The sequence below is a fragment of the Bos indicus x Bos taurus genome, chromosome 15 (genome assembly GCF_003369695.1).
Source record: "Bos indicus x Bos taurus breed Angus x Brahman F1 hybrid chromosome 15, Bos_hybrid_MaternalHap_v2.0, whole genome shotgun sequence".
In the NCBI taxonomy this organism is placed as follows: Eukaryota; Metazoa; Chordata; class Mammalia; order Artiodactyla; family Bovidae; genus Bos; species Bos indicus x Bos taurus.
In genome coordinates, this window is record NC_040090.1 from 18,037,914 (window position 1) to 18,062,711 (window position 24,798).

General features: G+C 44.4%; 1 protein-coding gene across 1 annotated transcript in view; it reads left to right on the forward strand.

The window, feature by feature from the left end:
* Positions 1-17,545, forward strand: part of PAMR1 (peptidase domain containing associated with muscle regeneration 1) — a 77,799-nt gene extending 60,254 nt beyond the window's left edge. The window contains exons 7-11 of the mRNA XM_027562665.1: positions 8,098-8,310; positions 10,965-11,031; positions 13,309-13,541; positions 14,469-14,761; positions 16,475-17,545. Of these exons, the coding sequence (XP_027418466.1) occupies positions 8,098-8,310; positions 10,965-11,031; positions 13,309-13,541; positions 14,469-14,761; positions 16,475-17,011 (1,343 nt within the window). The 3' untranslated portion in view covers positions 17,012-17,545. The remainder of the gene's footprint in view (positions 1-8,097; positions 8,311-10,964; positions 11,032-13,308; positions 13,542-14,468; positions 14,762-16,474) is intronic.
* Positions 17,546-24,798: the final 7,253 nt, after the last annotated feature.

The window sequence follows — 24,798 nt, forward strand, 5'->3', positions numbered from 1 at the left end:
TTGACCCAGTGATCTCCAGCCCCAGGCTCCTACAACTCTGCCTAAGGGCTTTCTCTGGTTCTCAGAGTCCATTGACTCATATATGAGCAAAGACTGGAGTGCTGAGGAACTAATGTTCATCTCATCATCTTTCAACAAATAATTGATGGTGGTCTGTAGGTAATAACTCATATCCATTGCTCTCTGGGTAGTATGACTCTGAGGCATAGTCTACACTGTCTCCCAGAGTTTCCCAATGGCATTGAAACTCCATTGCCCCCAGTAGTAACTTTCTTAATAATAAACACTTTTGTGTCTTACTTCCCTACACTACTTTTGGCCCTTCTTGACCTGGGTTCAATCCCTGGGTCGAGAAGTTCCCTGGAGAAGGAAATGGCAACCTACTCCAGTACTCTTGCCTGGAAAATCCCATGGACGGAGGAGCTTGGTGTCCATGGGGTCGCAAAGAGTTGGACACAACTGAGTGACTTCACTTTCTTTCTTTGGGATCACCACCTACATAAGCTACTTATACTCAAATCTGTCTCTCCCAGCCTGCTTCTAGAAGAACCCAACCTAAAATAATTTGTGAAGATATTTCTCTGAGGAGCTAACTTAATAGAGTTATAGAGCTCAAGTCAGCTAGATCACTATTTGGTTGGTTCTTTAAAATATTGGGTAAGACATTGATCAATGCTAAGTAACATACATTTCAGGATTACATTGTCTAAAGGATGCTCAAAGTATGATTGTATTATTGATTTAAAAAGATTCAATGTTAAATCCAAGAATTGATCTCTCTCTCTTTTGTCTTTTTCACTCTCACACACACACTGTTCTCGGTGTGAAAGAGCCAGCCCAGTCCTTTGTGAGATGGGGTAGTACAAGTGAGTGGAGATGCCAGTAATGTTTCTAGAGAGAGCCTATAATGTCTCCCAAAGGACTTAAAATCTGAAGGATTTGGTCATCCTCTGCCATCTACCATTTTTCAGACACGTGTTAGAAAGCGGCTGCTCTCATCGTAAGGAAGCATCACCGGGTCTGTGCTAATTGCGTCCTCTTTCCTAATTGTGCCCTTGATCAGTTGGTCTCACTGCATTAACTGTAACACGTGCCCTGGTTAAATGGTAGTCTCTGTGTCAACACATCTGTCTAGTATCACAAGGAGAACACACATGTGATACAACAGATTCCAACAAATCCCAAATGATTATTCTTAGCATAAGCATCTAAAATAGAGCCTGGTTCCATTTCACCCAGGTGTCTGCCTGTAGATTAAGAGGTTATCTTTCAGGCAACACAAAAGCTGAGTTGTATCAACCCAGTTAATCGTACCTGATGGAATCTTTGGTGCAACCCAGACCACCATCAATTGCTATGGTTGGCTAGTATTTTCTGAGACCACCCCCCTACACCTCTTTAAATTATTTAAGGCCCCAGTGATTACCTTTACTTTATTCTCTGGTTAGACCTTCCTATGTTCTGATATAATTTTATAAGCAAAGTTAGACACTAGTCTTTTAGGATGAAATGGTGCTAATGAAAAAAATTATATATGTGTGTCTCCATTCCCCTGAAGACTTGGGGGTTAAGTCTCTGGAAGGCCTCAAACCATTTTTTAATAAGTGCTTACATAAGCACTTATTTTAATAAGGCAGGGGAGGGCCTTGGGTTGTCTGGGTTTAAATGAAAATTTTTCATTAAAATTACAGAAGCACATCTGCCAATACCTGATTCTGCTGGACACAGAGGCGACGCCCATTGAATAGAGGATGCAAGAAAAGTCATCAGTGATACCAACAGCCAACGGCAATTCACAAGCCTTTACAGAAAGACATATTGGGCTTCCAGAAAGACAAGTGGTGGTTGAATTCTTTGGTTCCTAGGGGCTTTTTTCTATGTATTATCTCCAAATTTGAACTTATAGCTTTGAGAAGAAAGGAAAAGACAAATACTCATGAATCTGGTGTATCATATTGAAATTCTAAATTCATTCATAAAAAGGCATTTTGTGAGCAAGGATAGAGTAATATAATGGAACAAGCAGTCTGCTTTCTTGCCACAGCTGGATCTGCCCTCTGAATTTTGTGATCGTTAGGGTGATGGGAAATGGACCGTCTCCCTAAATTAGGAATGAAGAGTATGAACTTCCTTTTGTTATGGTCAGTGTAGTTGATCTGAGCAGAGGGCACGAAGAAGGCGGTGTTACTTGTGTGCACCAAAAAGCTGCTTCTCCTTATAATGTCTCTACAGTATCCTGATATACTTTTTGATGTCTCTATCATCATGTCCATTTTTTATGGTCATGGTCCATAAAACCTTCTGGACCTGGTCATCTTAGCTATTATACCTTATGCTGAGTATGAATCTTAGTGGACCAATCAGGGGAGAAAAGGATATAATTTTATTTGCTTTAAGTCAACTTAAGTCCAACTCTAAGACCCACAATTCAGGCCCATGGGAAGTTCAGTCATTGCTGGGGCCATCTCTGTACCCCAGGGTTGCAAAAGGTCCCTGGCTTTACACAGACAGCAGCAAATCAGTAAGGAGAATCCTTGGATGGTGTATTTTGGGTCCACACTGTTCAGCTTGGGGAAGTCCATGTCTTAAAGCTCCTGTTCCCTTCAGGTCAAAACAGCCCTGCTGATGGAGCCTGGGGGATGGGATGCTGGAGTCTGAGACTATCTGTGAAGGCTGGAGACCCTCTGATGAGATGTGATCTTTCTAGTTGCCCTGCCAGTCATCCTCCCCAAGATCTCCTAGGAGTGCGGAAAGCCAAGCAAGCCCCGTGCCAGGGGTTGACTTAACCACCTCTTGGGCTTCTCATCACTCCCAGGAGTGCTGCCATGGGGAGGCATGATGGGTTCTGATGCCCAGGGCTAAGAAAACAGAACTCCCCAAACCAGGTCCTGAGCCACATTTGGGTCCACATGATTTATTAAAGGGAGTACCTTCACGATCAACCACTAAGGAAGTTGCAGAAGGAAAATGGGAAAGAGGAACAAGCCAAGCATGAGTGATTTTAACTGAACTCCCAGACTCAGCCCCATCCTGTAAGGTGCTGGGAAGTGTAAACCACACCTTGAAGAACAGGAGTGGGGCCTTTGTGCTTCCGCACCCATCTGTCACTGGCTACAGGCAACCCTGGGGTGAACATGAAGGGGCCAAAAATCTAGGCATTTTTTAGCTCTTCATTTGGGTGAGATGGTGCCCATGCCCAAGGGCAGTCTGTGAAGGTGGCAGGTGCCAGCTCTCAGCAGCAAAGCACACGTATAGAAGCAGAGCTTGGGAAAGGATAAGAGGAGACCTCGATGGGGCATCAACAGTGATCACTACAAGAGCCCTGCAAAGCTATTGCATCTCCTCTGTAAAGTGGTACCACAGTGAACTGCCTAATACTGCTGTTCTGAAGAGCAAAGAAGACAAGGGAGAGAAGGTCTTTTTAAAAACGTTTATCTGAAACAGTGTTGCAGAGAAGTGCATCCTGAGTACTGCCTTTGCTTACAAGGTAGCATGTAAAGGCATGCTAAACTTAATGTGTTTATATCCCTAGGCTGAGTCCCCAAAGTAATAGGACAATGTGCTATTTATGACTACTTATGGAATATTTTATTTAGCAAAGCAGGAGTTTGATGCTCCTTCACACCAGTGATGCAGATGTTTTAAATTCTCATTTGGCTTTGTGTGAAAACATCCATCCCACCGAGGAGAAATGAAATCAAAAGCTCTTGAAACATCAAATAGGAAAGAATCATGAGTCTGTTCAGTGGGGAGATACAGAGGTTTCTAAACAGAGAACCCACAGGGAGAAAAGAGAGATAGCTTTGAAATCTAACCCTAGGTAGATGCTCTGATGAGATGCAGATGGTCTATGAACCCAACAGGTAGAGGTCTAAACCGGGAGAGAAAAGGATGGATGAGGAAGTCTTAGAATTCTCTTCAAAAGCATCAGAGGAGAAGGTGTAGCTTTGAAAAGCACAGGAAATAAATGAGGGAAGAGAGACTAATGCTCAGTAGATGTTTGATGTAAGAATATAATTTTAAGGCTTCATTACACAGGATTAAAATAGATGAATGTAGAGATCATGCTTGGTGTACCCGGAAGTCTGAATCAACACACTGGACCCAGATCTGGAAACTCATTGTATTGCCGAGAGACCAAAAAGTATTGCTTTGTACTTGAAAAGGTCCGATAATTAGATTCCTCTATGGATTTTTCTTTGTGTATGCATTTGAGGAATTGATTTTTAAAGGCAGTTGGATGCTTTGTAAATAAAGGCAAACAAGGGAAGTAGAGACTATGTGTAGTTTAAATTGCTACTCAAAACCAGACCAACCAGAAAAGTGTTATTATCTTGCTTCGTAGATGAGGAAAACAAGATCTGAAAAGATTAATTTTCCCAGGCCCTAGTTTATTAAGTGGAAGAATGAGTACATTTTGACCTTTATTCTTTCTACCCACACACAGACATTTATTGAATACCTGTGTATTTGAGCCTATAGCTATCTGATCCTGGAGGCTACTATTTTTCCACCAGAGTCTAGTGACAAAACATTTAAATCTGAATTCATGGAACGTGGGATTACACTCTGGTTATGCAGGATGGTAAAGAGATTTGCGGGGGGCAGAGAGGGTCTGGGAGCACACACAAAAAAAGGCATGAAGACTTAATGTAGATTTATAGGCTTAGTGGGGGATACCCAAACCATCTCCCTGACACTTTAAAAAATAATAGCTATAGGACAACAACAAAATTATAAAATACAAAATCTTATGGCTACACTTTCTGATTATAAAACTTGAAAAAATAGTAGAAAGAAGCAAGAAACATTCTCAAAATTACAAACCAGAGATACTGACTGCAATTATTTTAAAGTATGCTTTTCCAGTCCTTTTATTCCTTTGGCTGCTTAAATTTTCTTTCTTTGGTTTTGATTTTGAACAGCTTTATACACTATGTCTGTGTGTGATTTTCTTCATACTCATCTGGCTTGGGACCTTGTAAATCTGTAGGTCAGTGTCTTTCATCAGAAAAATGTCAGTTATCTCTTTACATGCTGGTTTTCCTCCATTCTCTCTCTTTTCTTCTGGGATGCCAGTTACATGTATTTATTAACCTTCTTACTATATCTTTACATTTTCCTGTACATTTTTCATCTTTTTGTCTCTTAGGCTTCATACTGAGTCTTTTCTTTGAAGCTATCTTTCAGTTTGTCAGTACCCTTCAGTTGTATCTGATTTGCTATTAAACTCATCCAGTGAATTTTTTACTTTATGTCATTATAACTTATGTGTTCTAGATTTCTCCTTGGGTTACTTTTTAAGGTGAAAGTTTTCTTCCAAAGTCCTCAATTTTATATTTTATTTCCTTGAATATTTTCAGTCTATTTTTAAGTCGTGTCAGACAACTCCATTATCTGAATCCTTTATGAATCTATTTCTAACATCTACATTTCTCTTGAATTTCAGCCACATGGTCTCACCTTCCATTGAACCTTCCCTTGGAAGCATCATCCTGCTCAACCCTGGTCATATTTCATGAGCATAACTTAAAACCAAATGAAAGAGAAGTAGACAAGAAAAGTAGGCATGTGTCTTGATTTCAGACATGTCATGTTAGAAAGGAATATGCATTTAAGAATTATAGAAATGTGGCAGAATTCCTCCACCTTGGGCAGACGTGTTTAGATATCCTGAGTCTGTTGCCCTTTAAATCTTCCTTTAAACCCTTTTCAATGACATGAAGAACCTGGATTGTCATGAGGCTTTATTACCTGGAAGGGCTTGAGAACTCTCCAAGGTTCCTGCCAGTTAAACCCACATGAAATGTAATAGAAATCGGACCCATCTCACACGTAAGAGATCATGAAGTGGAAGCCTAATGGACCGTGAAGGTACTTACTTCTAAGCGGAGAAAAATCCAATGATTAGGCTTACAGGAAAAGTGATTTCTTGTATTCTCACTGAGGCTGACATGGCTAGAGGCTAGTTCATTTTCTTTCCGTTTTCCAGGACAGGCCTTAAATATCACTCAGTCTTTCTTGGCTGTGATCTCTAGCAAGCAAAGTTCAAAATGAATGAGGAGCTACACTTGAATTACACAAGTCATAGCCCTTTGATAGTCTAACTGGTCACAGACTGAAGTCTCTGCGGGTACCATACAGCTGGTGGGTGGGGACTGTGACCAAGGCAAGAATGTGATCCTGTCTAAGTAGAGAGCTCCGCCCTGCACCAGCTGATTCTTGCCGTGTGAGAATATAGACCCAGGGTTTCCAGAGCTAAATTTTGTCAGAAGCTAGTAACACAGATTTTTATGAGACACTGTCTGATTTTTATGTTGACAACGAATTCCACTCTCTGAAACTTGCAGGTATGACATATGTTTGGGGGATGATTGAAGTCTGTGGGCTCTTCCAGTTGTTTCCGGGCTATGTATTCAGCTTTGACTGAGTCTGTACTATAAGACAGTGGCCCGTCAGTGAAGCAATATGGAAGGCTCTTTCTGCCTCTTCGTTCCACATCATCCAGGGATTCCTAGAAGTATAAGCACTGGGATTTTTCTGAGTCCACTTGAAGCTTCAAAAAGTACAGTGCCTTCTCTATGCCATTTTGGTATTTTTAAACAACTCACTCAGTGAGATCCCTTTTTGACATTTAAAATGGGACTTTGGCATCAACCACCAGGGAGATCGCGCAGAATGCATAGTCCAAAGCACACAGTGTCATTGAGATCATCTGTCATGTGAGCTATGAGCAATCTTAGAGTACACAAACCAGGAGTTTGACCAGTTTTAGCAACTTTGCCAAATTGCACATAGGAACAATATTAATTTTTAGTTCTGAAATATTATAGAAGCGTTATATGAATGGATATTCATTTCTTGCCTGGAGGCAAGCAAGCAGGTTATTTGAAAAGTAACTGGGACACTTAAGGGAAGAAAAGAATGTCCGATGCGTAACTGAGTTGTGTGGAGACTGTTTTATAATGTGCTCAGTTGTGTCTGACTCTGCTACCTCACCAGACACCTCTGTCCATGGGATTTTTCAGGCAAGAATGCTGGAGTGGGTGGCCATTTCCTGCTCCAGGGGATCTTCCTGGATGAGAGATCAAACGTGTGTCTCCTGTATTGGCAGGCGGATTCTTTACCACTGAGCCACCTGGGAAAGCCCCTGTTTTATAGGGATGAGCCCATATCTTAGAAAAATGATTAAAAAGAGACTAGAGAGCCTGATGGAGTGATTGTTATCTAAACTCAGTAATTAAAGGTTGAATTCTAAGGGGACTTACTCTGTATCCTTAGGCAAGTAATATTCAGTATTGTACCATAATCCATTTGAGAAAAATATATTGTCTAGCTGATCGAATATTTCCAGGATATATCTACTATCCTGTTCAGTGCTCAGGATAGCTTTGTTGATGCCAATTTTACTCTAAGTAGCTGTGCAGTATGAATGAGAGAATGGAGATCTCCTATAATGAGTATTGTTAAATGTTTAGATGGAAAGTTCTATTTGGAGATTAAGGGACTTTGTTGTATCTCTGAATTTATATTGCCTCTAGTGTTTTTTAATTACAACTTTTAACACACCCAGTGTTCTGGCAGATGAAATAGAAAATCTAAATTCATAAATGTACTCTCATTTCTAATCTATTCTACTTTCTGGGTACAACACAAATAGGAAACTGAATAGTGTGGTTTAATTGCCCAAGCTTTAGGGAACGAAGATGATATTACAATACTGAATACCAACAATCCTTGCATACTGAGCATAAAATCTAGGCAAAATGTGTATTTTGTCCGGGCCTGTCCAGATTTCACAATTTGGGAAGCAAATGAATGTGATTACATGAGAGCCTGATGTGCTGTCAAATTTATATATATATATATGGTGTGAAACAGTTCTCAATTTAAGAATAAATTGTTAAAACAAGAAGATATGTCTAATGCATGGATTTTTCTGTTATGCGTTTTCTCTTGGTAATTCCTTTGAGTACCATTGTTAGCAGGCTCCATATCACTGCATTTTTAATTCAATGAGACGTGAAAAGATTCAGTGCTAAAATGGAATGCTTCAGACTGTTAATAACGCTCCTTTTCTTTTCTTTTCACTTTCAGTCCTTGAAGAAAGAAACTGCTCAGACCCTGGGGGGCCAGTCAATGGGTACAAGAAAATTACAGGAGGCCCTGGGCTTATCCATGGGCACTATGCAAAAATCGGCACCGTCCTGACCTTCTTTTGTAACAGCTCCTATGTTCTCAGTGGTAATGAGATGAGAACTTGCCAGCAGAATGGAGAGTGGTCAGGGAAACAGCCAATCTGCATAAAAGGTGACTGGCAAATATTTCTGAAGTCTGTAGAGATAAGTGGAGTTGCTGAACATTTTGGTAGCTCCCATACCTGTTTTTGAAGCCCTGGGAAAAAAAATTGCGTCTCTTTTAAGTTCTCACTGAAACCATACATTCTTCTTATTTTGGTGTGTCAAAAACACATCCATAAAACATGTGCTTCTTTTTTAGACCGCCAAAGGACCAGTTTATCCTCATCACAATGTCTTGATGTGATCAAGAAGAGTGATGTAGTTATCAGAGCAGTTTAGAGAGATGACAAGGCTGAGTTTTTTATGTGTAACCCCAAGGATAGAACTGAAACAATTAATATGCATTTATATGACTACATTTATCTACTCTCTGTGCAACATTAAATCAATGCAAGAAATAAAAGACACAATAGACACATCATCCCTGCCAGCCTGTGTGGAGGGAGGTTTGAAATGTTAAAATGTTTAAAAGCATCTTTAAAGGACAATAAACCCTTGAACATTCAAAGGAGAGTTATAGAGCAAATGAGTAGTGTGTATTCTGAGAAATATGAGCTCCAGTTCTCCTGCAGCAGGGAGGACTGGAGCCCCTTTGGGAAGCAGGGAAGGATTTACTGAGATAAAGAGGAGTTGGGATGGTATTCCACTTGGAAGACAAAAAGCGGTATACGTAGAAGTGAAAGAATCATGGTAAGTAGAAAAAATCAGTCAATCGGGGAATCTGGGAGGTAAATTTTAAAAGGTAGTTTGAGAACAGAACAAATTGGACATTGCATAAGGAAGTTTGGACCTGACTCCATGACAGTAGGCACGTGTAGTTTCTTTTATACATATATCATGTATACATGATATATATATAAATATGCACTTTTATTTATCTACTTTTTATTTGTTTTTGGCTGTGCTAGGTCTTCGTTGCTGTGCGGGCTTTTCTCTAGTTGTGGAGAGCGGAGGCTGCTCTTTGTTGGAGTGGCTTCTTTTGTTGCAGAGGACGGGCTCTAGGGTGGGTAGGCTCAGTAGGTGAGGTTTCCAGGCTCTAGAGCACAGGTTTCCAGGATCAGTAGTTGCAGCACACAGGCTTGGTTACTCCATGGTATGTGGATCTTCCAGGATCAGGGATCAAACCCGTGTCTCCTACATTGGCAGGTGGATTCTTACCACTGAACCAACAGGGAAGCCCCGTAGTTTCTTATCAACTTGATTCACTCGTTGCTCCAAGTCGATAATAGCTCTTTTTGGTGGAAGGACTGAGCAAGTGACACACACACACACACACACACACACACAACTAACTGGTTGTTTCCTGAAGAAAAGCATGTCCGTGGCCTAGATTATCCAGATGATTGCTTCAGTCCTCCACTTTGCCTTCTGAGTGTTTGTCAACAACCTGAATCATGGGAAAAGGAATGAAAGAGGAAGGCTGTGAAAGGAAGACTTTAGACTTTAGCCAGGAGCGACCTTCATCCCCAGCAGCACAGACTATGAGTCTTGATTTCATTAGGTATGGAAATGGTGTTACCTATGTCCTTGGAGATTTTTTTGTCAACCCTTCTCTTACAAATTAATACAACTAGAGTTCCCTAGGTTGCTAATTAGACAAATGTTGGCTGCTTGATTGGGAAAGTGAGATGGGAAGGATTCCTTTTCACTTGTGAAGAAAGAGAGACTTCAACAAAATTAAACCAGGCTTTGAGTTGCCCTCAAAGGATCATTAGAAGCCTTAATTGCAGAGAAAGGACCTGGAGGAATCAGTTACTCAAGACTTATTGTTGGTTGACACTGCTGTTCAGTTTTAAATGAGAACCTTGTGATTTCCTATCTTGGGCTACATTTTAGAACCTTGCCCTTGGCTTTTATTCCATATTGATCCAGTTTGCTAATACTATTTACGTAAATGGATAATTCTATTAACTACTATTGCTTCATATCACTGGGCTTCCTTGGTGGCTCAGACAGGAAAGAATCTGCCCTGCAATGCAGGAGACTCGGGTTTGATCCCTGGGTTGTGAAGATCCCCTGGAGGAGGGCATAGCAACCCACTCCAGTATTCTTCCCTGGAGAAGTCCATGGGCAGAAGAGCCTGGTGGGCTATAGTCTATGGGGTCACAAAGAGTCGGACACAACTGAGCGACTAATCCTTTCACACTTTCATATCACCTGGGTGGAGCAGCTCTGCAGACGTTCTTATTCTACTTGGTTTCTTCAAAGGGGGATGCCATTTTATTAATAAATGAAACTCAGCATGCTCTGTTTTTTAAAAAATTCATTTATTTATTTTGGGCCATGCTGGGTCTCAGTTGCACTCGTGGGCTTCTCATTGGGGTGGCTTCGCTTGTTATAGAGTACAGACTGTAGAGCATGGGCTCAGTATCTGTGGCTCACAGCCTTAGTTGCCCTGCAGCATGTGAGATCTTCCTGGATGAGGGACCGGACCTGGCTCTCCTTCATTGGCAGGTGGATTCTTAACCACTGGACCGCCAGGGAAGTCTCTCAGGATGCTCTTTTGCTAAGCGAGCTGTTCGTGCTTGGCTGACACGTCTCACTTCTGAGAGCCTGGGGAATGTGCACTGGTGTCCAGAGAGGGTGGTCAGGTATGAATCTGAATTCATGGTGTGAACAGTTAGTATGGAAAAGGATTATGCAGCTTTAACTTTTTCTTTCTAGCCTGCCGAGAACCAAAGATCTCAGACCTGGTGAGACGGAAAGTTCTTCCAATGCAGGTTCAGTCAAGGTGAGGTTGAAACACCTGAACTCTGCTTTAAAGGCAAATGACCATTCCTTTCTCCACCCCCTTTCCCTACTTGTGTTTGGCCAAAGACAGTCTGAGGTTTCTTAGGGACACTCCGTGTTGACTTGCCAGGAAAGAAAAGGGCCTGTTAGATGGAGGCTTATTAGCTAGCTGCCTTTAGCCAAGAGGTAGCAACTGTTGGAATATGTACAGGTTTCACTGGATCGTGGGAAAGTCAGTGGCTGGTGGGAAGCCAGACTTTAAGATGGCCTTTGAGGAGCTGGATTTTAATACTTGAGTCCTTCTAAAATGACTGCGTATTTATCATGCAGCTTTTAGGGAGATGGCATTCCTACCAAACACAGTCAGTCATGGCTTAGGAAGATGTCCTTGGTAGTGATCAATCAGATAAAGCAGGCTGGTGGAGCTAGGAACCAGAGATGAATGACTAGCCCCTGATGAAGGATGTGAAGCCTCGGGGCGGGAGGCGGGGTTGGGCGGGGAGCCCACCTAGTCTTTCTCCTGGAAAGACAGAGGTGGGGACCCCTGGTGGCAAGCTAGGGAAGTTGCTTCCCCTGGATTTCAACGAGGCTTAATGCTTGGCTTCCTTCAGTTCCCTACTCAGTTTTTACCTGGCAGAGAGACCCTCCATGACCGTCCTTTAAAAAGGATAGCACCCTTGCCTCCACCCTGACTGCTGAGCTGACTTCTTTACCCAGTATTCTCTGACCTTTACAGATATCTCCAATTTGCACCTGGGCATCCATCTTCACCTATTGTCCTACTGACATTTGCTTGTTTATTTGTTCAATTTCTGTCTCCTCACAACCCACCAAAAAATTGTGAAAGTTACGCGTGCAAGAACATTTTCTGTTTAGTTCATGCTGAACTTCTAGTACCTAGAATAGCGCCTGCCGCATAGTGGACACCCCCAAAATAGTGAGTGAGTGAATGGCTGGATTGGATGGACGGGTTCAAGTGCTGTTTCCGTCATCTCTCTTTAGTGCTGGCTATTCTTGGGCAGATTCCTAAATTTGCAGAGCCTTTAGTTTCCTCTTTTCAAAAATAAGGGCAATCACACTAACGTTTGCCTCTAGGAATTGTTAAGGATTAAATGCAAGGCAAATATCTCCCTGGAAGATTCATTGCTGGAGCAAGGATAGGACAGTCTTCAGCAGACAGGCTCATCCAGGAACCCCCAAAGGCAATGCAAAGCTTCAGTGGCCAAAACCTGAGCTTGTTTGCAAGTACAAGAGCCCCCTGAGCTACAGAGCTGGTTCTAAATATGAGCTAAAGATTTGTAGAATGGAATCAATGTAGGTGGAATATTTGCTCTGAGCAAAGCATTGTACAGACACGTGAAACATTTCTTACAATGGTATTCTCACTGGGGTGAGAATCGTGACTGCCCAGTGCTGTCTGGGGCCCTGTCTTGGCTTCCTGTGTGCCCTTCAGCATCCCCACCTACCTCTCTGGGCTTCCTTTCTCCATGCATTAAACAGGGATGAAAACATTGATTCCTAAAGGAAATCTAACTTGTCAGTTAATAGTCATTATGCACTGATATAAAATGAGCATAAGCTGTGTAGTATGCATACCTCTCTCCCAAGAACCCCAGAGTGGCCTCTGGGGCTTCAACTTCAGGGCTCATTTAAAAGGCCTTTTCACATTTGCACACAGCGCTTCTTATTTCTCCCAATCAATGCGCTCTGAGAGAAGGTTCTATTCTCTGAGGTGGACTAATTATATCCGTTAATTGCTAAATCAAGCCACTGTATCAACACAGTTTAGTTCGAGTCAATTCCTTATATTGCTCCATTATGATAATGGTTAGAGCAGAGCAGTCACTTGGATTTCTTTCCTTGAAATTAACTTCTTTTCTTGTTTAATTTCACAATTAATTTGTGTGTGTGTGTGTGTGCATGTATAGCGTAACTTTGGAAAGCAGCTATTATGTCAGATATTATGCTCTTTGGTTAAAACCCTGGGTAGCTGGAGGCATGCCAGAAATGGAAATGGAGGAATAAATAAAAGGTTGAAGTGTGCAAGAAAATCTGCTCAGTGGTAGAAGAGATATGTGTGTGTGTGAGAAAGAGACAGAGACAAAGAGGGGTGAGGGGTGAAAGGGAGAGCAAATCACCCACACACAGAGGATGAGATAGCTGTTGTTTTCTTCCTTCGTACCTGAACATCTTCGTGTAGCTTGGCATGGATGCTAAAAGGGCTGTAATGACCGTCTCCTGCCCTCCTTTCTCTCCGGGCCCCTCTGCCGTGATGCAGGGAGACGCCATTACATCAGCTATACTCATCAGCCTTCAGCAAGCAGAAACTGCAGGACGCCCCTACCAAGAAGCCAGTCCTTCCCTTTGGAGACCTGCCGCCTGGGTACCAACATCTGCACACCCAGCTCCAGTACGAGTGCATCTCACCCTTCTATCGCCGCCTGGGCAGCAGCCGGAGGACGTGTCTAAGGACTGGGAAGTGGAGTGGCCGTGCCCCATCCTGCATCCCTAGTGAGTCAAGGCTTGTCCTTACACTAAAACAGCTTGCATCTCTCATGGCTGCCTATGAAAAGCCCCTGACCCTGTTGAAGACTTCTGGGGAAAAAATCCTGGTCCAAAAGAATAGTCCTCTAATACTTTCCCCCAGCTTGGTGAAGTCTGAAATTCCACAGTTAGAGTTTCCTTCCTTTGGCTTAACCTAATTTGAGAGATGATTAAATCTTAGATGAATTTTTGAGGAAGAGGGGGCATGCTTTCTTGTGGATGATTTTATCATATTTACTTGGAGAAAAGGGACAGAACAGTCATTAAACACCATGTGGGGAAGGGATTAAAAGTGCCAGAGAACTTCTAGTTATGTCATATTGGTTACCTGAGCCCCCGTTTTCATCCTCATCACCCAATGGGATTAATTACATTATTGTTCATAAGTAATGAGGTATCAGTTACTTACAGGTTATGTAATAATGATTACTGAGATAATACATGGAAATGTCTGGAGTGGGCTTTTGCACATACTCAGCTACTACCCCATCCTTTTTTGTCAGAGGAGAAGAGCAGTAGTCACGATATTTTGAATCTGTTTATATACATTATACATCATCTCATCCACTCTCTGCAAGAACCTAGGAGACAGTTGTGATTACAGTATCCATTTTGCAGGCAGGAAGACTGAGGCTCTAAGAGATTAGGCAACTTACCCAGTAAGTGCCTGGGATGGTAAGACTCCCAGTTATAACCCTCGACTTCATAGTCAAGCATGTTAAGGTGGTTGATTAGTATTTAAAGGAAAAAAAACAACAACAGGTTAGATGCTCCGTGGTCTTGACATCCGTAGGGCCCACCTTTCCAGATATATGCTCTGTTGGTTGATTGACACATTCCCCTCTGGATGGGAAGGTCTGAGTTTATCTCACTGAGCTGGTGCTTTCTCCGTAGTTTGTGGGAAAACCGAGAACGTCTCTGCTCCGAAGACCCAGGGCACGCGCTGGCCGTGGCAGGCTGCCATCTACAGGAGGGCCGGCGGGGTGCACGGGGGTGGTCTGCACAAGGACGCCTGGTTTCTGGTGTGCAGCGGTGCCCTGGTCAATGAGCGCACCGTGGTGGTGGCTGCCCACTGCGTCACCGACCTGGGCAGGGTCACCGTGATCAAGACGGCAGACCTCAAAGTCGTCCTGGGGAAATTCTACAGGGATGACGACCGGGATGAGAAGAGCATCCAGAGCTTGCGGGTGAGAGAGGGCTGCAGCCTAGAAGTCTGGTTTATTTCTCGGCAGCTCCCAGCACCGGGCGAGCAGTTATTCTGTCAGTCTGTCACCTTGACATCCAGTCCAGAGCCTGGAAAGATTAGGCACATGCATTCTCAGTTGCTCAGTACTGTCAGACTCTTTGCAACCCCATGGACTGTAGTCCACCAGGTACCTCTGTCCATGGAATTCTCCAGGCAAGCAGACTGGAGTGGGTTGCCCTGCCCTCCTTCAAGGGATCTTCCTGACCCAGAGATTGAACCCCTGTCTTTTGCATCTCCTGCATTGGCAAGCAGATTCTTTACCAACTGTGCCACCTAGAAGCCTAATCTTTCATGATTGGCAGATACTAGAAAGGGGCATCTAGAAAGACTATGCAGTCTTTCCCCCCCAAAAAAAATTTTTTTAAATAAGATAATAAAAAATATCTTCTATCATTGGGGTCATTGAAAGGTAACCAACCACCTATTATGTTTAGGACATGGTGCTAGGTAGACTGTGAGGACATAGAGACTCAATAAATTTCTAATATTATTTTCTTTCCCTACCTACCTCCCTCCTTCTGTACCATCCACCCTCTCATGCAATCTAGCTCATCCACCTGTCCATCCATCCATCCATTGTTGAGCTCCCACAGCATGCCATTCATTAGGAATACACACAGAACTGAACAAGGCATGATTTTTGCCCTGAAGAGTCCACAGGCTAGGGGATGAGACAGACCAGTATATTGTGACTAATCCAGCACAATAGAATCCCTGGGTAAATGAGCTCAGATATAGAACAAGTCTATAAAAATGTTATAGCGTATCATAGATTTAAGCTCCAGGGGGCCCCATCAAAGAGGGTGATGAGCAAGAATGGGGATAATCAGGGGAGGCTTGGTGGAAAAGTCCCGTGGACCATCCTAGGTGTAGCTCTAACTTACTGGCTTGACGGTAAATGAAATGTTTACAGTGGACCAGAGGCTGCCACCTGGTAGCCTGTAGAAGTTTGTGTTTTGGTAGTGCTACTGTATATTTTTTTAATCAGTTATTTCCCAACATTCAGAGAAGGCAAAGGCACCCCACTCCAGTACTCTTGCCTGGAAAATCCCATGGACAGAGGAGCCTGGTAAGCTGCAGTCCATGGGGTTGCTAAGAGTCGGACATGACTGAGCAACTTCACTTTCACTTTTCACTTTTATGCATTGGAGAAGGAAATGGCAACTCATTCTAGTGTTCTTGCCTGGAGAAACCCAGGGACGGCAGAGCCTGGTGGGCTGCCATCTATGGGGTTGCACAGAGTCGGACACGACTGAAGCAACTTAGCAGCAGCAGCAGCCAGCATTTAAAAACCAAGAGGTTTCAGCCAGAGGTCTGGAGTCTACTCTCTGGCAAAATGAGCATCTCTGCATGGCAGTGGTCAGCTGAGCAGAGTGGTGTGCCTCTTTGCCTGGGGTATGCACCCCCGTCCTTCGAAGCCTCGCATGTCCACTCCACTTATTTAAAAACCACCTGCCAGCCCTGGTAGGCATTTCAGTTTGCGACCCTGGAAACAGAGCAGTTGCTTTCTGTGATCCATTGAGTGAAGTGTGTCCGAATAATTGCAGCTGGCTCTCAGACATTTTCTCTCAATAATTTAGCCCGGGGCTTGCCTGTTGCCGTCACCGTGGAGTCAGCCACTCACCACTGCTATCCATTCTCTTTACCTTCGTAGATTTCTGCAATCATCCTCCACCCCAACTACGACCCCATCCTGCTGGATATGGATATTGCCATCCTGAAGCTCCTGGACAAGGCTCGCATGAGCACCCGCGTCCAGCCCATCTGCCTGGCGGCCCCTCGGGATCTCAGCACCTCCTTCCAGGAGTCCCGCATCACCGTGGCTGGCTGGAACGTCCTGGCGGACTCCAGGAGCCCCGGCTACAAGGATGACACGCTGCGCTCGGGGGTGGTGAGGGTGGCGGACTCGCTGCTGTGTGAGGAGCAGCACGAGGCGCAGGGGATCCCGGTGAGTGTCACGGACAGCATGTTCTGTGCTGGCCGGGACCCCACGGCCCCTTCTGACATCTGCACAGCTGAGACAGGGGGCATCGCGGCTGTGTCCTTCCCGGGCCGGGCATCCCCGGAGCCCCGCTGGCACCTGGTGGGGCTGGTCAGCTGGAGCTATGACAAGACGTGCAGCCACAGCCTCTCCACGGCCTTCACCAAAGTGCTGCCTTTTAAAGACTGGATCGAGAGAAACATGAAGTGAGCCACAGGCCCAGGGAGGAGCGTTTCTGTGCAGCCGTCCGTGTACATGTCAGCCAGGGCAGTATGGACCCAGAGTGGGATTCTGCCCGTGAATTTCGCTGTGCCCGGGCTTCTGATTTCAAAACCAGTGGAGGGCGAGTTGAGCTTACTTTCTGGTAGGCCACTGCCTCCCTGACTGCTGGGGTCCTCTGGAAGATTCCCACGCTGCTTACAAGAACTCAGTTTCTTCCAAAGAGACTATGTAAGTGGCAAAGAAATTCACCCCATTCTACCAACCCAGTGGGCTTCCCCTCCCGCCTTTTGGGGATGGACCAGATGCCATGGTCAGCTCTGGTCAAGAGGAGGTCGAGATCGGATTCATCAGGTCTCTTCCAAGGCTCCAACCAGACCGACTTCCAAAGAGCCACCAATGGGCCAGCCCCAGACAGCAAGCCTGGCTGTGGCATTGGCCATATCACAGAGTGGTCCTTTTCCTTCCCAGTCACCTGTACATACTTTAATAAAACCAGGGTTGGCTTCTGACCCACAGAACACATGTCCTATGGCTCTGATTCCTGCCTGCAGCCTTTTTTGAGCTACATATGTTGGGACCGGTGGCTGGGGGAAGCCTTTTAATGAATCATCATTTCCAAATAACGCATATAGCCAAGCCAGTGCCATCTTTTCAATGCCAGTGCTTGCAGTTTGCTGTTCATGGGGTAGGAGAGAAAGGGGACGGGCACCATCAGATAAGGCACAAGCAGAGGAAAATACCAGGGACTTGACAATTTCTAGTGTCCCCTCTGGTTCTCATGTTCTACATTCAAGCACAAGACCCTGGTTTAAATCTCCAGAAATCTCTAGGACGTATTTTCATAGCATCTGAATTGGAATCACCTATTTATTCACACTTGATTGAGATATGCCAAGAACCCGCTACTTCATTCTTCTCTATAACTTACACAACTTTCCTTTCCAGCCCCATGCCTGACTCCCACTGCATAGCAGAGGAAAAAAAAGAAAAGAATGCAATCCAGTCCCTGAAGGGGTCTTTTCAGGAACATTCTCTTTTTGGGGTGACTCACTGTCTTATCCTTTCTCCCCAGCTTTCACCAGATTCCTCCCTGTCCCAGATGGTGCCATGGAGGCGTAAGTGACTTTGAGCCCTGGGACACTGGAGGACTCCTGAGTTTCTGCAGGCTCTTGGGTGTGTGTGGTATTACTTTCTCATTCCTGGGCGTCTGGGGGACATTGGTGCTCAGGTCTGTAACGAGTGTAACTTGTGCGGAGTTCTCTCTGCTTCCCTGGGACTCTGCGGTCCTCTGCGCTCACTTGGCTGCTCTTTGGGTCTGGCTTGCACTGATACTCCTGAGATCCAGGGGGACTCTGTCTTGACACTGGTTTGTTAGGGTTACTCAGCCTCCTGGCCACAGTGGCAGCCTTCTTGGGAGGCTCCCCAGCTGACCTTTCACTGACCTCCTCTTCCTCCCCTGAAGGCTTGTGGAACATCTAGGTCTTTTCTGTACCTCCTGAGGCCTGAAAGCCCAAGGTTGGTGCAGGATGCCTGGGGACAGTCCCATCCTACAGACCCCAACAGAAACTCTTCCCTCCCTTATCAGTGAGAACTTCGACCCCAAGAACTTTAGCCCCAAGGCAGGATGCCACATCTGTCCCCCAACCTGCATTCCCATCTCTGTGTCTTTGCATCATTCCCTGAGCCAGCAGAGAATTTCTGGTACTTTCTCTCTTGGTTAGGCTTCCTTGAGGCTTTCCATAAGTCAGGCTCCTCACCCCCCGCCTTTCAATCACTCCCTCCATCCTCTCGGTTTAATCTGAGAGCAATGTATTGGTTATCGACTTCTGAGGAACAACCATCCAACATGTAATAGGTTAAGCTGGACTGTTGGATTTGACAAACATTTATCAGGTTACTCAAAAGGTTTTTTCCTTGCTGTTTTTAAGCCTAGAAAGTTTAGATCTCAAGAGGTGTAATGGTAGTCAGATCAAAAAGATCTAAATTCCTCTCTTTCTACTTATTTTGAGTGATCTTGGGCAGGTCACCTAATGTCACCTGCGTCAGTTCGTCATTTATTAGGTTGGCATGCTGAAGTCTGTCTTTTGCGGTAGCTGTGACGGTTCAGTGAGCTACTGTGTAAAGCAGTGAATGTAGTACCTGATACACAGCTCAGTGCCTTTAAACCCTGGCAGGGGCAGGGCTGTCCAGCTGGGCACAGCTCCACAAAGCCTTCATATCCACCACTTCTCACCTGGGCGTCCATGCTTACACCTTCCATTCTTTCACGCTGGTCTGACTCCTCCCCTGCATTAACACGTTCCCTAGTTTCTTGACACTCTGTTTACTCTTTAGTGTCATTTTCTATCTTTGCCTCACCGCTCAGATTTGGTTCTCGATACATCATCTCTGCTATGACTTTGTTCCCTTTAGAAGCTGAGTCTGGCCCCCAGGCCGGGTGACACCGCCTGTGGCTGCTTAGTTAATAATATCCTCATGGCCACTTGCCACTCTCCCTAGATCTTCCTGCCCCAGAACTGCTCTCACTACGAGCACTCAACCACGCTAATCAGGACAAGGGAGTCAGATACAAGCCTGTCCCTGGACCATACCTGGCACTGGAGGAATCTTATCTGTCTCTCTTTGTCATGTGGTCCTTACATCCTAGGGATAGAATGCCAAGGATGAGGGATCTCTTCTTAGCTGGAAGTCTGGAGTGCGTATCAGTCAGGGATTTTTCAGAACTTATAAGGTCCATGTAGCATAAGGGATTACAATGACCACAGACAATTATGGGGACTGGTGGCAAAGTCTCCTTGAGGTTGTGGCCTTTGCATCCAGTGTTGGACTTGAATTCAAGTGGCCAGCAGTTGTGAAGGAAAGTTGGATGTGAAACTGGAAGAGCAAGAATGAGCTGGAATCCACAAAACATCGAAAGTCATGTCTGTCTCTGCTGTCCCCAACCTCAATGATTTGAGTGACCTGCACCCCCACACACCTAGTCCAGGAGACTCAGAGAAGCTGGAAGAGGATTTCCAGCAGGTACGGGAGGGCTGTGGGCCAGGGTGCTGTTCCGCCCCGGAAAGGTGAACGAGGCAACCGTTGTGTATGAACTGCCAAGGTGCGCGATGCTCTTACCAACTTCCAGAGCGTGGAGACAGCTGTAGCTTTACTCTCCTTTTAAAATCTCATGTTAAGTTCTCTGGTGCCCACTCTAACCTGGAGCCACATAGGGAAGGGGACTCTGCAAACATAGTTGCAGCCCCTCTCTAAGTCGACAAGGAACAAAAGTCATCACAAATCATTGCATGAAATATTAATGTGGTTGTTGACTGGGGATGCCTTTGTGGAGAGCTGGTGAAGGCTTCTGTTTCATCCAGATTAGTTTGGCTCTAATTTCTTTTGTAGTGGCTTTTTGTTTTGTTTTGTTTTAGACATGTGCAACCCCCAACATCTGACATTCTATCAGTGAAGCCTTGGTGTCTAGGAGCTGGCCTGGCACTCACTTCAAAGCTATGGTGTTCTCCTGCAGAAGATCAATTATTTCACAGCATGCTGGTATCAGTCAAGATCCTTCTGTGACTGTGATGGATCAAGGCAGACACAAGGCTGCTTTATATCTTGTCAGTGAAGAGGCAAAAGCAAGGTCATTATACAAACTAAAAAATACAAATGGTCCCCCTCTCGTGGTTGAGAGCAGTGACTGTCTTTACTTCTTCACCAATTACAGTGTTAACCTCTATTTTTCCTTCCTCCTAGATAAGATTTATAAAGATAGCCAATAATAGAATTACGTCTATTTAACTGATAGCATCCAATCCACAAGAAAGCCCCACTTCCCTGGGACTTGCTCAAAATCACCTAATAGAAGCCCGAATCCTAGAATAAGTTCTTTCTAAAACTCTTTTATTTTTTTATTAAATTTTCTTATTGTTCTGGGTCTTCATTGCCACTCGGGAGCTTTCTCTAGTTGTCATGTGACATGTGGGATCTTAGTTCCCTGACCAGGAATGGAACCCAGGTCCCCTGCATTGGGAGGTGGATTCTTAACTGGATTCTTAACCACTGGTCCACCAGGGAATTCCCTCTAATACTCGCTTGATGATGTACATTCTCTTGCATTTCGAAGAGCAATAAATCCATCTTGTTCAACTAGGATTGGCCAGGTTTAACATCAAGTGGACTTTCAAGAATTACTGAGTAGTCACCCACACTGCTTTATTTTACTTAAACTCCAGCGGGAATTGAGAGGAAGGGGCAATCCAAATAAGCAATATTTTTATTCACAGGGTAGTTAGAACTTCAAATTGAGTCTTGAGTGTAGGTGGAAAGAAAGTGTAGGATATTCTAAGTACAGAAAATGCTTGGAAAGTACATAGGATTAAACATGGAGGGGGGGCTGGCTTAGAGAAGGGCCAATTCTCTTTTTTTAAATTAATTTATTTATTTTTGGCTACACTGGGTCTTCGTTGCTGTGCACAGGCTTTTCTCTAGTTGCAATGAGCTGGGGCTGCTCTTCATTTTGGTGCGTGGGCTTCTCATTGTGGTGGCTTCTCTTGCTGCAGAGCATGGGCTCTAGGCACCTGGGCTTCAGTATTTGCAGTGCATGGGCTCAGTATTACAGCTGCAGCTTGTAGGTTTCAGAGAGCAGGCTCAGTAGTTGTGACGCACGGGCTTAGTTGCTCCATGGCATGCAGAATCTTCCAGGACCAGGGATCGAACCCATGTCCCCTGCACTGGCAGGCGGGTTCTTATCCACTGTGCCACCAGGGAAGTTTGGGAAGAGCCAATTCTTTCCTATCACGAATTCTTTATTACAGTGACAGGCCAGGTTGGCCAGCCAGCACCAGTCAAGGTAAGGCCAGCTGGTGGTAGCTCTCAAAAGCTAGGATCAAGAATTTGGCTTCTTATTGCCCATTTGCAAACATTCAAGCCCATGTTGATGTCTCCAGGAGAGTGAAAGGACAGAAGTGGAATTCTAGAAAGACCCATCAGGCTGGCTATGCTAGATAGAGGCAATGGTTAAAAGACCCAGCCTGAGTTCAAGTTCCCAGCTCTGTCACTTACATGCTGTGGCCCTGAGCATGACATTCAATCTCGGTCCTACTGTTGCTCTATCCACAAATGGGAGTGAAATGATATGGGGATTCGGGGAGTTAACATGACTGTGACTGAAGTGTGTAGAACAGCATCTGCCCTGTGCTCAGTCTCTCAGTTGTGTCCGACTCTTTGTGACCCATGGACTGTAGCCTGGCAGGAACCTCTGTCCACGGGGATTCTCCAGGCAAGACCGCATCTGACCTACTGCACTCTGTAGATACTGGCCACCGTTACGACGGTTGCTGTTTCATTGCTGTTCTTCAAAGAGGAGACTGGAGATGGAGAAACCAGTTATGAGTGACCTTATAGGGGTGGAGAGAGGAGGAGAGGATTTAGAATGCTGTTGAGGTACAAGCATGTGGAAAGAGGTTTGGCAATCTGTGGAATGAAGTTGAAAACAGGAAAGGGTGGGCAGAAATAAATGAGGTTTCAGGTTAAAAGATGGAGAAGGAAATGGCACCCCACTCCAGTACTCTTGCCTGGAAAATCCCATGGACAGAGAAGCCTGGTAAGCTACAGTCCCTGAGGTTGCAAAGTGTCAGACATGACTGAGCAACTTCACTTCACTTCACTTCACTTCAGGTTAAAAGAACCAACAGGGTTGAGAGCAAAAAGCAATGGGACTAGAGACTTGCCTGGTGGCCTAGCATCTAAGACTCCGTGCTCCCAGTGCAGGGGGCCCAGGTTTCATCCCTGGTCAGGGAACTAGATCCCATATGCCTGCAACTAAAGATCCTGTGTGCAACAGTCAAAAACAAACAAACAAACAAACAAAAAGCAATAGGACTTTGTAAGTGGGAGTAGTCTGGATAAATTTCTAAGAAAAAGTGTCAGAGCTTGCACCAGTTTTTTACACGTTTCCCTGTCTGCATGTGTGTGTGTATATATGTGTTTGGTGGGAGTTCAGGAGCATACAGGATGGACTTAATAAAAAGGATCAGGTACAGCTAGACAAGTAGGAAATTTGCAGCCCTCTCACTGAGTCCTCACCAGCATAATACTTGTTGTTTTTTGGAGTTATGGCTGTGGAGTTTGAATATTAATCTTTACAGTTCTTTGGGATTTTCATGCCTCCAAATTCATCATCTACTCATAACTTACTAGGGCTTCCACATTTGCCTCCTCTATTGGGAGTTGGTGATGGACAGGGAGGCCTGGCGTGCCTGCAATTCATGGGGTTGCAAAGAGTCGGACATAACTGAGTGACTGAACTGAACTGAACTGATTGGAATATTAGTCTATAAAATCTCTTCCATCATGAATTCAATCAGAGATTGTGAGTTCATTGATTTTTCTACCTATCATTCATCCATCCACAAAAATTGAGTGTTAAGGATTGAAATACTAAAGGTGGACAACATAAGCTTGGTGCTTGCCCTTAATCTGATAGTCCCAGAAATACATGAATAATCAGAAATCATGATGAATACTGGGAAGAAAATACAGAGTATTGTAAAATTGTAGAACAAAGGTTGCTGATTTAACCTGGATGGGGCAGGATAAAAGGTTTGCCTCCCTGAGAATGTGATGATTGATCTGGGAAGAGGTCGACTATTGGATGGAGGATGGGGAGAGGGGAAGAACATTCCAGGCAGAGATGAGCATGTGCAGAGATGTTGAGAGAAGGGCTTTTGGCATATATAGAGAACTTCCAGAGACCCAGTAAAGCTTCAGAGGAAAGCATGAGGAAGGGAGAGGTGTGACGGGAGGCTGGAAATGTAGTTTTGGTGTGTATGGCCACCCAGGGAGCTGGGAGCACCACACTCTATATGTCAAACTCCATGAACTCCAAGAATGTGCGCTAGGAACTATTAGTGAGGCCATCAACTCATCACTTATAGCCTTTGGCTTTGACCTTGAGTTTTTCTGTTATCCTTCTAACCTGGTTATGAATGAAGACCTTGAGTCTCCCAGCAATGACACAATTGCATCACGTTCTAGAAAAGATCTTAAATGAGGATGAGGGGAATTAAAAAAAGACCGAAAGTCAGTGCAAGAGGCAAAGAAGTGAGACACTTATAGCTTCACTCCTGCCTTAGTTTTTACTCTTTCTTTAGTATCCTGTGAAAATGTTGAGTGAAATACTTTTTGGATCCCTAGGGCTTGGGGAAGTTTATCTTTTTAGGGCTGTTGGAAAGATGAGAACATTTTGGAGTGATTTGGTAGCCATTTGTGGTCTCTTTTTGCTTTTCTTGGCAGGAGGACCTGCTTTCCCTGGCAGGACTCTGCCGGATGTGCTGTTGAGGCCCAGCATTTTAAGAAGACTGTCTCAATGGCTGAGGTTTTTAGGGATCACTTCACGTTTGTATTCCAGTTCACCAAGTGTTTATCCAGAGGCTTGTGGACCAGGCACGATAGAGGGTTTTGTCAACAAAGAAAAAAAAGAGTCAGTAGATAAAATTAGGGAATAGCTTTCTTGGGTGACAAATAATATTAGAGATTGAATTCTCAGAGGAAACAAAAAACAGTGTTATGTATCTGAACTTATGGTTTCTAGGAAAAGATAACTCCAAACAAAAGAGAAAGAAAGAATGTTATTAATCCTTGTTTCAAAAGGGGGACAGGATGCTACAAATAAAAGTAGGTGCTAATAAATAAAACCTCCAAGTGAATTGGGACTCTCCTAATTTGCTGTTATTCCCCAAAGGCATAGTTTAGCCTCTGATTTAAAAAAATGTCACTGAATCTGTAACTTC